This window comes from Taeniopygia guttata, chromosome 5 (assembly GCF_048771995.1).
Source record: "Taeniopygia guttata chromosome 5, bTaeGut7.mat, whole genome shotgun sequence".
NCBI classification, from domain to species: Eukaryota; Metazoa; Chordata; class Aves; order Passeriformes; family Estrildidae; genus Taeniopygia; species Taeniopygia guttata.
Window position 1 is genome coordinate 63,093,008 of NC_133030.1, and position 13,698 is coordinate 63,106,705.

At 42.4% G+C, this 13,698-nt stretch overlaps 1 protein-coding gene across 1 annotated transcript in view; it reads left to right on the forward strand.

The window, feature by feature from the left end:
* SOS2 (SOS Ras/Rho guanine nucleotide exchange factor 2) overlaps positions 1-13,698 on the forward strand; it is a 46,054-nt gene that overhangs the window by 18,856 nt on the left and 13,500 nt on the right. Inside the window, exons 6-12 of the mRNA XM_030275300.4 lie at positions 1,059-1,202; positions 5,007-5,117; positions 6,203-6,301; positions 8,095-8,222; positions 9,297-9,952; positions 10,938-11,019; positions 12,007-12,129. Of these exons, the coding sequence (XP_030131160.1) occupies positions 1,059-1,202; positions 5,007-5,117; positions 6,203-6,301; positions 8,095-8,222; positions 9,297-9,952; positions 10,938-11,019; positions 12,007-12,129 (1,343 nt within the window). The remainder of the gene's footprint in view (positions 1-1,058; positions 1,203-5,006; positions 5,118-6,202; positions 6,302-8,094; positions 8,223-9,296; positions 9,953-10,937; positions 11,020-12,006; positions 12,130-13,698) is intronic.

Consider the following 13,698-nt stretch of genomic DNA (forward strand, 5'->3'; position numbering starts at 1 on the left):
TATCTTATCAAAACTTCAGCACATTGTCTGCACCCAGACCTTGCATGCGTGAAAACAGCACAAAAATGGCCAACAACCTCGTGCTGCAAGGTCTTTTTAAGACTAATCAAAAACTAAACTACCCAATTAAGAAGTGACACCTAAATTATTTTCATTTCTAACCCACTAACTGACCCCTAAAGACCCACAATGCAGATTTTTCTACCCAATTACAAGGTACCACCTAAACCCAAGAAGAAAGAGGGAGAAGAAGCCAGCCTGTCCTGGCAGCACAGCAGCTCCAGGGAAGGATGCTCTGGAAATTATGCAAGGCTGGATGTACTCAGGGAAGTCTGGAGGACTGGGAAGACAACAAAATTTATCTTTTCCTTGCTTTTCATGGCTCCTCTCTGTTGGAAATCTGGTTACTGAGAATTTCAGACTTTCTGTGCTGACAGACTCTGATCCCCAAGAGAACTCTGCATTGACCTGAGGCCGTGGAGAAGCTTCCAGAATGGAATGGCAGAACTGGGATTGTGGGGGTGGAGTTTGAATAGAAGTGTGTAATATCACAGGGTGGAAAACTCAGAGTTTAAGGGTTTAGAATATAGTAATAGATACGGAGCAAGATGGAAGTTTTAGGGTGGAGGCTGATCCTTCTCCTTCTTCTCCATGGGTTTGGGTGTTTTTGTGTAATTGGATAAAAAAGTTCACAATGTAGGTATGGGTGGTTGGTTATTGGGTTAAAAGTGAAAATAATTGAGGTGTCATTTCTTAATTGGACAGTTTACCCTTAAAAGGCCTGTAGAGAGAGAGATGGTGCTCCATTTTTAGTTTGTTGGAGTGAAGTGCTGCAGAACTCAGGGTTTGTGAGACTGTCACAGAGATAAGAACTAACAAACATCTGAGTCCCAACAAGAAATTCCATCTCACACATTTAATCCCGACCCTGGCAAAAAGAATTTAAGACTTAACACCTCTCCATTGACCTCTTGGTTCAGACAAAACCCACTCCAATATTTTTATATGTTCCAAATAATTAATCCCAGCCAGGACTCAGCCATGTTTTGTGTTTGCAGGACATTGATGTGATATTCAGCAACATTTCAGACATCCACGAGCTGACAGTGAAGCTTTTGGGATTGATTGAGGACACTGTGGAAATGACAGATGAAAGCAGCCCTCACCCTCTGGCTGGCAGCTGCTTTGAGGACCTGGCAGAGGTTTGGTGCTCAATTTGGTTACTATATTTTAACATATTTTATTTACTATTATTGCAATACTATTATAATTCTTACATACTTCTATTCAGAAATACAGAAGGGAGTCACAAAGCTGAAGAGGGCTAGAGCTCATTTTAGTCAGAATTCCTGAAAAAAGGTGCAAAATGACTCTGGAATTCAGCACAGGAAAGAAGCAGCATCTGAGAGGCAAGAGGACAGTTCAGCTTAGAATAAACCACACAGTTTTAATTGTCTGGGGAGAAAACTCTTGGAGAGGATGACCAGGATAGAGATGGAAGTTTTGCTGTCCTTGGACATAGAATCCTTGAATGGAATCTGCTTTTCTTTGGGATGTGTATTAATCCAAATTTTTGTCCCTAAAACATGAGAGCAATCATATAAACCACTATTAGAGAGGAAATTACTTGTTCTGAGGTGACAGAGAATGTATCAGGTGAACCACGTGGTGAATGGCAAATTTTTGGTTTTATCTTAACATTATGATGTTTATTTTAAAAATTAAACTTTTTATTTATATTTATATATAACTTTTTCTATCTTTTAATGTATTTATATTAATTAAAATTTTTGGTTTTACCTTTATATAATTTCCATTTTTAAGATCTGAGGATTGCACAAACACTCCAGCACCACCTGAAGATTTATTACATTTTTGTGGCTGCAAAAAATAGTGATTTTTGGGCACAGGTGCCACTCATTTAGGAATAGACCATAAAGATAAAGTTTTCTTGGCATTGCTTCAATAAACCACTCACGTAGCAAAGTCCAGTTGACCAAGTCTTAGGAGTTTTTGAAGCATAATTGCTTTATAATGATAAGGAGAAGTGTTTGATCAATGGATTAAAGTAGTTATGATATTGAAACTATTAAAAAACCCTTAAATTTTAAATAGTGCAGCATTATTCTGGAAAAAAAATCTGATTTTATTGCAAAAGCTGCTCTGAGTCATCCAGTGCTTTAATGGAAACAAATCCTTTTCAATGAGTGAAAATTTTAACTGATTTTTCATTCACTGAAAAACTTGAAGAGGAAATGAAGTCCAGATTATTTTCCCAAGCTTTTTATGAATGTAATATATTTGAATTTATGAATTCAGTTAATATGGAGCAAGACCTGCTTAATAAGTGAGCTGTTGATTTGATCATCTCATGAGTGAGATCATCTTTCTGTCAGTGTTTGCAAAAGGAATCATTAAAGAGAGATACCAAAGTGAAGTGTTTATTTGCTCTGCTTATCTCACTGCCAGCGTTGTTCATTTAGTGTTTCCATTAAAAAGGTCCTTCAACTTCTTGGGAAGGATAATTAAAACCAAACAACCCTTGCAAGCTGGAATCTTCCTGCTTTGGCTGTTTTTTCTGCATCAGCTCCCTGGAAGGTTTAAAAACATAAATATTGTTGTGGTTTTGAGATAAGGAAGTGTGGGGAAAGTAAAACATTGATTTTGTGTATGGGGAAAATAAAATATTTTTTGCTGGCATGGAGGAAATTCAGAAACTGACACCCAAAAGTGGGAGATGGTTGTTGAGAGCAGGGCAGAGAGTTTCTGAAGGGATCTTCAGAAGGCAGCTGATAAAACAAGGGCGCTGTCAGTAGATTGTAAATTTGTTTTCTGGTGTTTGTGTTTCCATAAGAGGAGTTTTAAGTATCCACAAAGGAATGAAGGTGGGAAGCAGTGCACACAGCAAGGGGGTGAAATGGGCAAACACCAATCCAGGGCCATATCCTGCACTGAGATCATTTATAGGGACATCAGGGTGGTGCTTCCATAGAATCCCAGAATGGATTGGGTTGGAAGAGACCCTTAAATCCCATCCCATCCCATCCCATCCCCATCCCCTCCCCCCCTGCCATGGCAGAGACACCTCCCGCTGTCCCAGGTGCTCCAAACCCCAATGTCCAACTTGGCCTTGGACATTTCCAGGGATCCAGGGGCAGCCACAGCTGCTCTGGGAATTCCATCCCAGCCCCTCCCTACCCTCACAGGGAAGAATTCCCAATATCCCATCTAACCCTGCCCTCCTTCAGCCAAAAGCCATCAATTTCAATCTTCCAGAATTCCCTATTTCAGTCACTTTTGCAGCATTACAAGCATAAAACCCTTTTTCTCTTTAGGAAGATCCCTAATGCAGTTCATTTTAATCTCATTTATTTTAATCATAAAACAAACCCAAAACATAAAAAAATATCGATTGAAGTCTAAGTGGAAGAAACTAAAACCGCTTTTAAATGCAGTAAAAATTTAAAATAATTCCAGAAGACAGCACAGAGTCAGGAAATGCTGGCCTGACTCCTGCAGTGGATTTGGACTGTGAATTCCACTGTGACTTGAGACTTCACCAATGTTCAAACAAGCCTTTTGTGGGGTTGGCATTCCCAAATCCAGCAGCCTGGCAAGCACGGGGGTGAAAAGAGGGATGTGCTGATCCCAGCAGTGACTCAGGAGTGAATCAGTCCCTGCAGGGACTGGGATCAGCCTGACAGGCCCTGGCACAGCCCAGCTGGCAGCCAGAAATGATCCCTGCAACCAGAAATGGTTCCTGCAGGGATTCCTGTACAGCCAGAGATGATTCCTGCACAGCCAGAAATTATTCCTGTACAGTCAGAAATTATTCCTGTGCAACCAGAAATTATTCCTGTGCAACCAGAAATTATTCCTGTGTAACCAGAAATTATTCCTGCAACCAGAAATTATTTCTGCAGGGATTCCTGTAGAGCCAGAAATTATTCCTGTGGGATTCCTGTACAGTCAGGAATGATTCCTGTGGGATTCCTGCAGTCAGAAATTATTCCTGTACAGCCAGAAATGATTCCTGCAGGGATTCCTATACAGCCAGAAATTATTCCTGTGGGATCCCTATACAGCCAGAAATTATTCCTGTGGGATCCCTATACAGCCAGAAATGATTCCTGCAACCAGAAATTACTCCTGTGGGATTCCTGCAGTCAGAAATTATTCCTGTAGAGCCAGAAATGATCCCTGCAACCAGAAATTATTCCTGTAGGGATTCCTGTACAGCCAAAAATTATTCCTGCAGGGATCCTGGACAGCCAGAAATTATTCCTGTGGGATCCCTATACAGCCAGAAATGATTCCTACAACCAGAAATTATTCTTGTGGGATTCCTGCAGTCAGAAATGATTCCTGTACAGTCAGAAATTATTCCTGTACAGCCAGAAATGATCCCTGCAACCAGAAATGATTCCTGGAGGGATACCTGTACAGCCAGAAATTATTCCTGTGGGATTCCTGCAGTCAGAAATTATTCCTGTGGGATTCCTGCACAGCCAGAAATGATCCCTGTGGGATCCCTGTGCCTCCAGGTCAGCTGCATACTCCAAACAGAACCATAATTTTTGCATCTAAACCCTTGATAGCACTTAAAGGCTTTGCCCCGAGCCTGGTTGCTTTGTCCCAAATGAGATCTTTTCCCTGGAAAAGTGTCCCAAGTTTCCACATTGTCCATTTTCATGGACAGAGGGGTAAAATTGCCATTCCATGTGAAATGGGGTGAAAAGCAAAAACTTCTCTTGGTTCCCACTGCTGCAGTACAACAAACTTTGTGTTGGCCATAAAGATGGGGAAGTTGAGGAATTCCAAGAAAACGATGGGCATTTAAAAGCTGGAAGTGAAATAAGATTGTGGTTTACTCAGTATTTATTTTGTAAAATCAATATTTTCTTGAAAAGTTCCATCGGCTTATTAAAGAGAATTATTGTAGCAGCTGGGACAGAAATAGCTTGGATCCTTCACTTACTTCTTTGTGTAATTCTGTTTTTATTTAGGAGCAAGCCTTTGATCCATATGAAACCTTGTCCCAGGATATTCTTTCTCCACAATTTCATGAGCATTTTAACAACTTAATGGCCAAACCTGCTGTGGCTCTCCACTTCCAGGTGAGTGCAAATGAGAAATACTGAATGGCTCTAATTCTCATATTTCAAAGGCTGGAATTCTGTCAGTAATTCTTTGCTTCCAGCTAAGGAAGAAATCCTCGAAGTCCTTCCTTTCCTTCAGTGTGAGATATTTTGATTTTTGCTGTACAAACAGGGCACAGCTCTGACCCATCCATGAGTGTTTTTGCAGGTTTTTTTCTCCTCACATCCTGTATGAGAACAGAGGGTGAATTCTCACACTACCACTTTTATTTTGCCTTTTAAAGCCAACCACAGGCACACAAACACCATATTTTCATTTTCTCCTGTGCATATCCAAGGCCTCCTTCAGCCCTGAGCCTGGGACTGCTTCTTTTTCTGGAATAATTCTTCAGTAATATCTTAGCCATTTCTGGCCAGCAGGATAATCTGTGATTCTTTTATTGGTTTCTCTCTTCCTTCTGCCTGTGTAGCAGATTTATTAATTAAAAATGCTGCTCAGGCTGGCTTGGTGTTCAGAAATGCCCTCAGAGAAGCTGCTGAACAAGTGATGGTCACTGGTGCTCCCAGTTAAACCCAGTTTAGTGGTACTGGGACGTCTCCAGGATGAGATCCCTCTGAGCCCTTCCTTCAGGGAGTTTCCTCTGCAGCTCCTTGCTGAGCTGGATCATCTCACACTGAAATACTCCTTGGGGAGTGAGCAAGGAAAGCTCTTTGCCACCTGCCCTCCTAAATGTAAAGCTCAAAGCTGGAATTGAATTCTTTTATTCCATATTAAATTGATATTTAAGTCAGGTGGTGAATCTGACCTCCTTTCTGTCCCTGCGGTAATTCAGTTTCTCCTCAGATGGAAGATGGCAAGAATTTCAGCCCTGTTTGGAAAAATCTCTCCTCATCTTACACCCTGAATTACTGCCTTGGTCAGCTACTGGGAATGGAAAATATTTCTCATTTTTTAAGTGATAAACCTGTGATTCTCAGTTTCTGAGAGTGATACTGATTCCTTCAGTACCCAATGAGGCATCCATATTTCTGTGGGATAATTGGACCACAGTGAATATTCTGAGTATTTCAGTGTAAATAATCCTATTTTTTTTCTTTTCCAGTCCACAGCTGAAGGATTTAAGGAGGCTGTCCAGTATGTCCTGCCTCGCCTCATGCTGATCCCAGTCTATCACTGCTTGCACTACTTTGAGTTGCTGCAGGTAAATGGAGCCACACTCTCATTTCTCACTGAAAATAATTATTAATGTACAGAATCTGAGCTTTTAAATAGCTGGTTACATTTTACTTACTCCTTCTGAAAATTAAAATTATTTGACACTGGTTATTTCATTTTTGAAAAGTAAAAACTTATTTTAAAAAATCCTAAAAGGCATTTGTTGCTCTCATATGAACATTTGAAGTACATTTTATTAAACAAATATTTATTGAACTTGAGTTTTAATATAGTTAAAAATTGAATACACAAATCTAATTTCTTCTTTCTGTGAGTTCTGAATTTTTTGTTCATTCAGCAAAAGCTAAGCAGGATTCAGTCAGAACTCTCAGTCTCAGGTCGCACTCCAGCTGCAGCTCAGTTTATTATTTCAGAATAATCCATTCTTAATATTCAACCATTTGTCCTAATTCCTAACTGGAATTAGCTGAGGATAATGTAAAAAAGGTTCTGTTTGCCCCATTGTGTGGGGAAAGTTTGTAATGCTTTAAGGGTAAATGAATTATTAACTAACAGGGATGAACTTCAATTAAATGGGTAAAACACCCTGTGGCTATAGCTGACGTTTGGAAATAGCAACAGAAATTATTCTTTGAGGTTCTCAGTGTAAAATCTGATGCTGTACAGGTGAGTTATAAGGATTTCTTTTGTGTTTTAAAAGATATACTTGCATGAAGGAAGAAAATAGAATTTATCTGTAATCCAACCTAAGTATTTCTAGGAGTTGCGTTGATACCAGGTCTGCAATTAATATTTGGCACAAGCTCCTTTTTTATTTCTACTTAATTTCACTAGTTTTCCTCATGTCTGCTGTAATTTTTTGCATATCCTGATTTAAATAAGTAAAAACAATGGATGATTTATTTTGACCTAGCCCAAATGAATGGATTGCCAATATTTTGCAGAAAAGTTGAAATCCCAGAATGGTTTGGGTTGGAAGGGTCCTTAAAAATCATCTGATTCCATCCCTGCCATGGGCAGGGACAACCTCCAATACACCTAAATATGTGTGATTTCAGTAAATTTTCAACTATTAAGCATTTCTGGTGATAGTCAGTTTAGAAAACAGTTCAGAAAGACTTTAAAAAAAACCCAGACAATCTTAATTTTCTGCAGCTTCCTGACAGGAGGGTCAAACTCTGCCAGGGGAGGTTTAAATTAGACATCAGGGAAAATTTCTTCATCAGAAGGGTTTCTTTCAAAGTAATGGAACTTCCCTTTCCATGATCATCACCTGCATGAGATAATTCTCTAAAAATTCTGAAAATCTTGCAGGTTGAAAAGCCAGAATTGGAGCAGGGACCTGCCTGGTGCTGAAGGTCAGGCTAATTAATGCCCCATTGTGTCTTAGAGCTGGGAAAGTTCATCAGGATGAAATTGAAGGATGAATTTAAGGATGAAATCACGTGCTGCCACAGCTCTGGGGAATTCTGGAGCTGGTTTTACAAGTGTAAAATATGTTGTGTTTTTCCCTTTTTTTTTAGGGAAACATTACCACAGGTGCCCTAGAGAGCAGAGATTTTCACCCATTTTTCATAAATAAAGTCTGGCAAAATAATTTTGTCATGTTTTTATTCATTTTAAAGGATCATACAGCATGAAAGATGATCATTTTAGCAGCGAAAGCATTTAAATTTTGAGTGGGACTCTGTAAAAAGTCACTGACTTAAAATTTCACTGAGTGATGATGATAACTCCATGTCAGAAAGTCTTTCAGTCTTTTTACCCTGCTAGAAATGAGGCAAATCTGAAAGAAAATCCACGTTTGTTGTGTGCCAGCAATTGCAGGAGTGCAGTGAGGATGAAGAGGACAGGGAGTGCCTGAAGCAGGCCATCACTGCCCTGCTGAACCTGCAGTGCAGCATGGAGCGCATCTACAGCAAGCACTCCCCGCGGCGCCGGCCCGGGTAAGCACCCCCACCTCCCCTCAGCTGGCAGGGAGGGAGATAAATCACCTTTCCCTGCTAGAAAATCTCTGTATTTCCTTCTCAAGGCATGTGTTCTTGCCAGGTTTCTTTGTAGATGGAGCAGCAGCACAAAACTTTACCTACGTGTAAGAATAATGTGAATATTTGTCTTGGTTTGAAAAGATGGGTGTCTGCTAAGGAAGGTGGGGGTCTGTCCTGAAACGGGAAATGTAAACTGCTTATCTGTGAATTGTTATAATTTTGAAATTAAGGGGTTTTCAGATAAAGATATGGGAGCAGGAATAACAGTTCTTTAGTAGGAGAATTAAAAATACAAATGCAATAGTACAAAAAAACAGAAAATAAACACTGCCAGAGTCAGAGCAGCCCTGGCAGGCTGTGGGTCAGGGAGGTGATAGCAGCCCCATCCCAGGGTGGCTCTGGAGCTCCAGGGCTGGGGGAGATGGGCCTGGGCTCCTCTGGGAATGCAGTGGGAAGAAAGCTGCTCCTCTGGGAATGCAGTGGGGAGAAAGCTGCTCCTCTGGGAATGCAGTGGGATGCAGTGGGAAGAAAGCTGCTCCTCTGGGAATGCAGTGGGAAGAAAGCTGCTCCTCTGGGAATGCAGGGGGCAAAGGCTGCTGTGCTGTTCCCAGGTCAGATTGTATCCAGGTAGGAATGTTTGGCTCCTCCCCTGGGCAGAGCCTCTCCCCATGGATGATGGACTTTTCTCATCCATGCAGGGACACTCAGTGGCCATGAACAGCAGAGATCTCCTGGAGGGAGGATTGGCTGTGGGAGAGATAAAGAAACTGCCCAAAGAACAGCAGAGAACTGCCCCAGCTCTGACAGATAGGAAATAGAGTACACACCCCTAAACCACATCTTACAAGCCACGACAATATTCTACGCCTTCCCAGCCAAAACAGTGCATGTGGTTTATTTGGAACTTGATGAGGGCATTTTGAGGGCAAAAAAACTCATGATTTAAGCAATTAATTCCATTGATTATTTTAGTCTTTTGTGATGGCAAATCTGGCATGTGCCCGTTGTGACTTTTTCTGTTCTTCCCTCAAGGGAGCCGGTCTGTCGCTTCTACCACCGGCAGATCAGAAGCAAACACTTGGCCATCAAGAAAATGAACGAAATCCAGAAAAACATCGACGGCTGGGAAGGCAAAGACATCGGCCAGTGCTGCAACGAGTTCATCATGGAAGGAGGGCTGACAAAAATCGGGGCCAAGCACGAGCGCCACATCTTCCTCTTCGACGGTTTGCTGATCAGCTGCAAAACCAACCACGGGCAGTCGCGGCTGCCCGGCTACAGCAGCGCCGAGTACAGGCTCAAGGAGAAGATCGTCATGAGGAAGATGCAGGTGGTGGACAAGGAGGACACGGCAGAGTACAGGCACGCCTTCGAGCTGGTGTCCAAGGACGACAGCAGCGTCCTGTTCGCCGCCAGGTCGGCCGAGGAGAAGAGCACGTGGATGGCGGCGCTGATCTCGCTGCAGTACCGCAGCACCCTGGACAGGATGCTGGACTCGGTGCTGCTGCAGGAGGAGAACGAGCAGCCCCTGAGGCTGCCCAGCCCCAGCGTGTATCGTTTCGTGGTGGAGGACTCCGAGGAGAACATTGTTTTTGAGGACAACTTGCAGAGCAGGAATGGAATTCCCATCATCAAAGGGGGCACGGTGGTGAAGCTCATCGAGAGGCTGACCTACCATATGTATGCAGGTATCCTGAGCTTGTTGTTCTTATGTGGGTGAGGAAGTTAATCTTTTTATCTTCAGCTTTTTTCTGCTTGTAATGAAATGTAAAATAGCATCTGCAGGGAGTAAAAATATGTTATTAAATCACCTGGCTTTGCAGGCAAAGCTGTAAGAAAATTCTGAGTATGCAAACCTTTCATCCCCTAAAAAACCACAAAAATATGTTTCCATGCTTCATCATGGCCAAAGCAATGGAGTGGTACAAGCTGAGGCTCTATGAGTGAGGAAAAGAGTTGGAGATTATATTTATTATATTTATTATATTTTTTATTTAGCTGTATTTTTCATATTTATTACATTCAGCCTGCTACTCTGTGAAGTATCTGGGTTGAAGGTTATATTTATTATATTTACTGTATTTTTCATATTTATTACATTCACCCTGCCACTCTGTGAAGTATCTGGGTTGAAGGTTATATTTATTATATTTACTGTATTTTTCATATTTATTACATTCACCCTGCCACTCTGTGACGTATTTGGGTTGAAGTGGATGCAAATCACCATCAGCATTTTTCAGCCTTTCACTGTCTGAAAGGCACAGAAGTGAAAGCTTGAAGGAGTTCCATGAAGTGCTGATGCTGAGGAAAATGTTGGGTCTCAGTTTTGGGGTGCAAAGGGAAGCTGGTGCTGTTGGGACTGACATGCAATTTTTGTTAAACTTCCCCAATAGTACAGCTGGTCAGGGAGAGTCATTCCTCAGGGGAGGCTGAGACAGAGGATTTCAGAGAATATTGGATGTGCAGTTCAGTATTTTTCAGGGAAACACACTGAAGAATTGAGTGAAAATTTCCCAAGGCCTGTCATTTCTGGTCATTTTCAAACACAGTGCTTGCCTTACAACCTCAGTGCCTTCTCTGCAGATTAAAGTTTTTCTTTGTATTTTATTTCTTATCTTTTGCAACTGGATAAAAACCCACTGCTATAATTTTCTTATTCAATCCTTACAGATCCTAACTTTGTTCGGACTTTCCTGACCACCTATCGCTCCTTTTGCAAGCCCCAGGAGCTGCTGAGTTTGCTGATAGAAAGGTGAGCAGTAATCCTTTCTGAAGGCATGGAAAAGGTTTGGAATTGTAGAATAAAATCCCAGAATGGTTTGAGAAAGGGCCTTAAAATCCATCCAGTGCCACTCACTGCCATGGGCAGGGACACTTCCACTATCCCAGGCTGCTCCAAGCCCTGTCCAGCCTGGCCTTGGATGCTTCCAGGGTTGGGGCAGCCACAGTTTCTCTGGGAATTCTATTCCAGGGCCCTCCTCACCCTCCCAGCCAGGAATTTCTTCCTCAAATCCCATCTAAGCCTCCTCTCTGTTAGTTTGAAGCCTTTCCCCTTGTCCTGTCACTCCAGTTCCTGAAGAGTTTTGTATATTTGGAATCTCATCTCTTCCATCCTGAGTTGGAAGAGACCCACAAAAAGCCGAGATTCCAAGTGCTGCTTTCCTGCTCAGGATCCCAGTGTCAAGTTTCAGTGTTCTAGTGAAGTTTATAAACCAGTAACTTTAAAACAATGAGCCAGGTTTTCAGTGCAAGCTTTCTTTTCCCAGTTTAAATGAGTTACCTGAATGAGGTATGATCTGGAGCACCTGGTGTGTCTGGGCTGTGGGTGGTGATGTTGTGAACTGCTGACTTGGCTCATGAGAGAGTTGAGTGCACAATGGAAATAAGGACAGAAACGTTCCAGGCAGTTTGTTTGAAGGGACAGAATTAAGGTAAACAGCATTTTAATGCAGTGTGGTAAAGCTGCTCTTAAGCTCTCATCTAATCTTCCCTTAATCAAGCCAGCAGGTCATTAAAAACCTTCTATCCCAGTCTAGACATGGTGTGATGAGCAGAGAAGCAGTGAATTAGCAGGGTGTGGAGCTGGGGAGAAGGGAATTCCTGGCAAACCGGATGGCAGAGAAGCACCCGCTTCTCCCCACACTGAATTTATAGAAATAACATTTCTATAAACTGCAGCTTGTGCACAGAGGGTTGTGTTTTGTCTTGGTTGCCATCAGTGTGTGGTGTTTTCCCCCAGGTTTGAGATCCCTGAGCCTGAGCCCACGGAGGCAGACAGGCTGGCCATCGAGAAGGGGGAGCAGCCCATCAGCGCCGACCTGAAGCGCTTCCGCAAGGAATACGTGCAGCCCGTGCAGCTCAGGTGTGTGTGCCCCCAGTGAAACGTAAACTTTAAGGAGTTTAGAGATTTTAGAGGAGCTAAGGTTTTAGTTAGAAATAAGCCTTACTAGAATTAATTAAAATAATAATAATAAATGAGTAGGCCCTGATGAAGTTAGGAGTTAGTAGTTAACTGATAATTGATTGCTTGTCAGCACAATGTTTGGTTAGCTGGGTTTATAACGAAGAATATAAACTGATAAATTGCTTTTAGGAACATAAGACAATTGTGGGCCTCCTCTGTTCTGAAACCAATTGAAGACAAGAAATGGGAGTTCTACCAAGAGTTCATTTGTCACATTTGCATTGAAAAGGTAGAAAGGTCAGAACGAGGAAGACTTCATTGACTTCCTCATTTTGGGACCCCTCCCCATGAAAGGGACACCGACCCATTTCAAGGGACAAACTACGAAGCGGAGAATGCGATGTACCAAAATTATGAATATGTATTTGTATTTTGGGTATTCAATACCTGTATGGATAAAAAGACTCTGTAATCACCTGGAAGGTGCAGTGTGGATTTGGGAGCGATCCCACACACAATAAACACACACTTTCTAACTTTAAACTGTTAGAGAGTTTATGTCCGTCACAGTTGGATATCGATACTAGATCAATATCCATATTTTTTAATAAATCACCAGCCCTGCCCTGGCACTGCCAGCCTGGCCTGCCCTGATGGCTACAGCTCCTGTGGCCTCTCATCTCTGCTGGAGACTTCAGCCATGCCTGCCAGCAGCATCATACCCCAAATCGTGTCCTGATTAATCCCAGTGACTGCTGGAGCTGGCCCAGCTGGGATCCCCACCCACGGCGCCTGTGGGTGAGGGATGTGGAGCTCAGAGCAGGGCTGGCCACGCTCTCAAAGCATTCCTTGTTCCCAGGCCCTGGGAAGATAATTCCTCTGTTCCCAGTTTTCCAGCCCTGCTGCTGTTTCACTCCCTTTCCCAGCCCCGTGGATGTGTTTGCTCACAGACAGGGAGACTCTTGTCTGTGCTGCACATTGCAGTGGGCTGCAGGGAATCTTCAAGGTCTTGCTGACCAAGCTAATTTGGGGAACAATTAAGCATTTCTAGCATGAATGGGAGTAATTGTTGCCCTGATTGGGGATCGAGACAGGAGGAGACACAGATCACAAGCAGTGTTTGCTTGAGCAACTTTTAGTCATCACACTGATGAGTAACATCAAGATGTTCCTCTTAATGGCAAATTAATTACTATCAGTATTAATTCTACTAATAGTAATTAAGGCAATTAATTACACACACAGAGAACCCTCAGTTACCTGCTACCACACATTCCTGTTGGAGCAACAGCAGTTGACTCAAAAGGGTCACACTGACATGCCAGAACCTCCAAGGTGTTCAGAAAGTCAATCAGGGGTCCCATTTTTATCAGACACCCATGTGCATATATATATAAAAGATTAAAAAGATAAATCTGTGGGTAGCTCTGTAGTTTTCTTCTACACAGAGCTGCCACCACCTTCTTGAGTGTGATCCAAGTCACACAACCTCAGTGTAACCTTGATCCTCCTGTGTGCTGCTGGCCT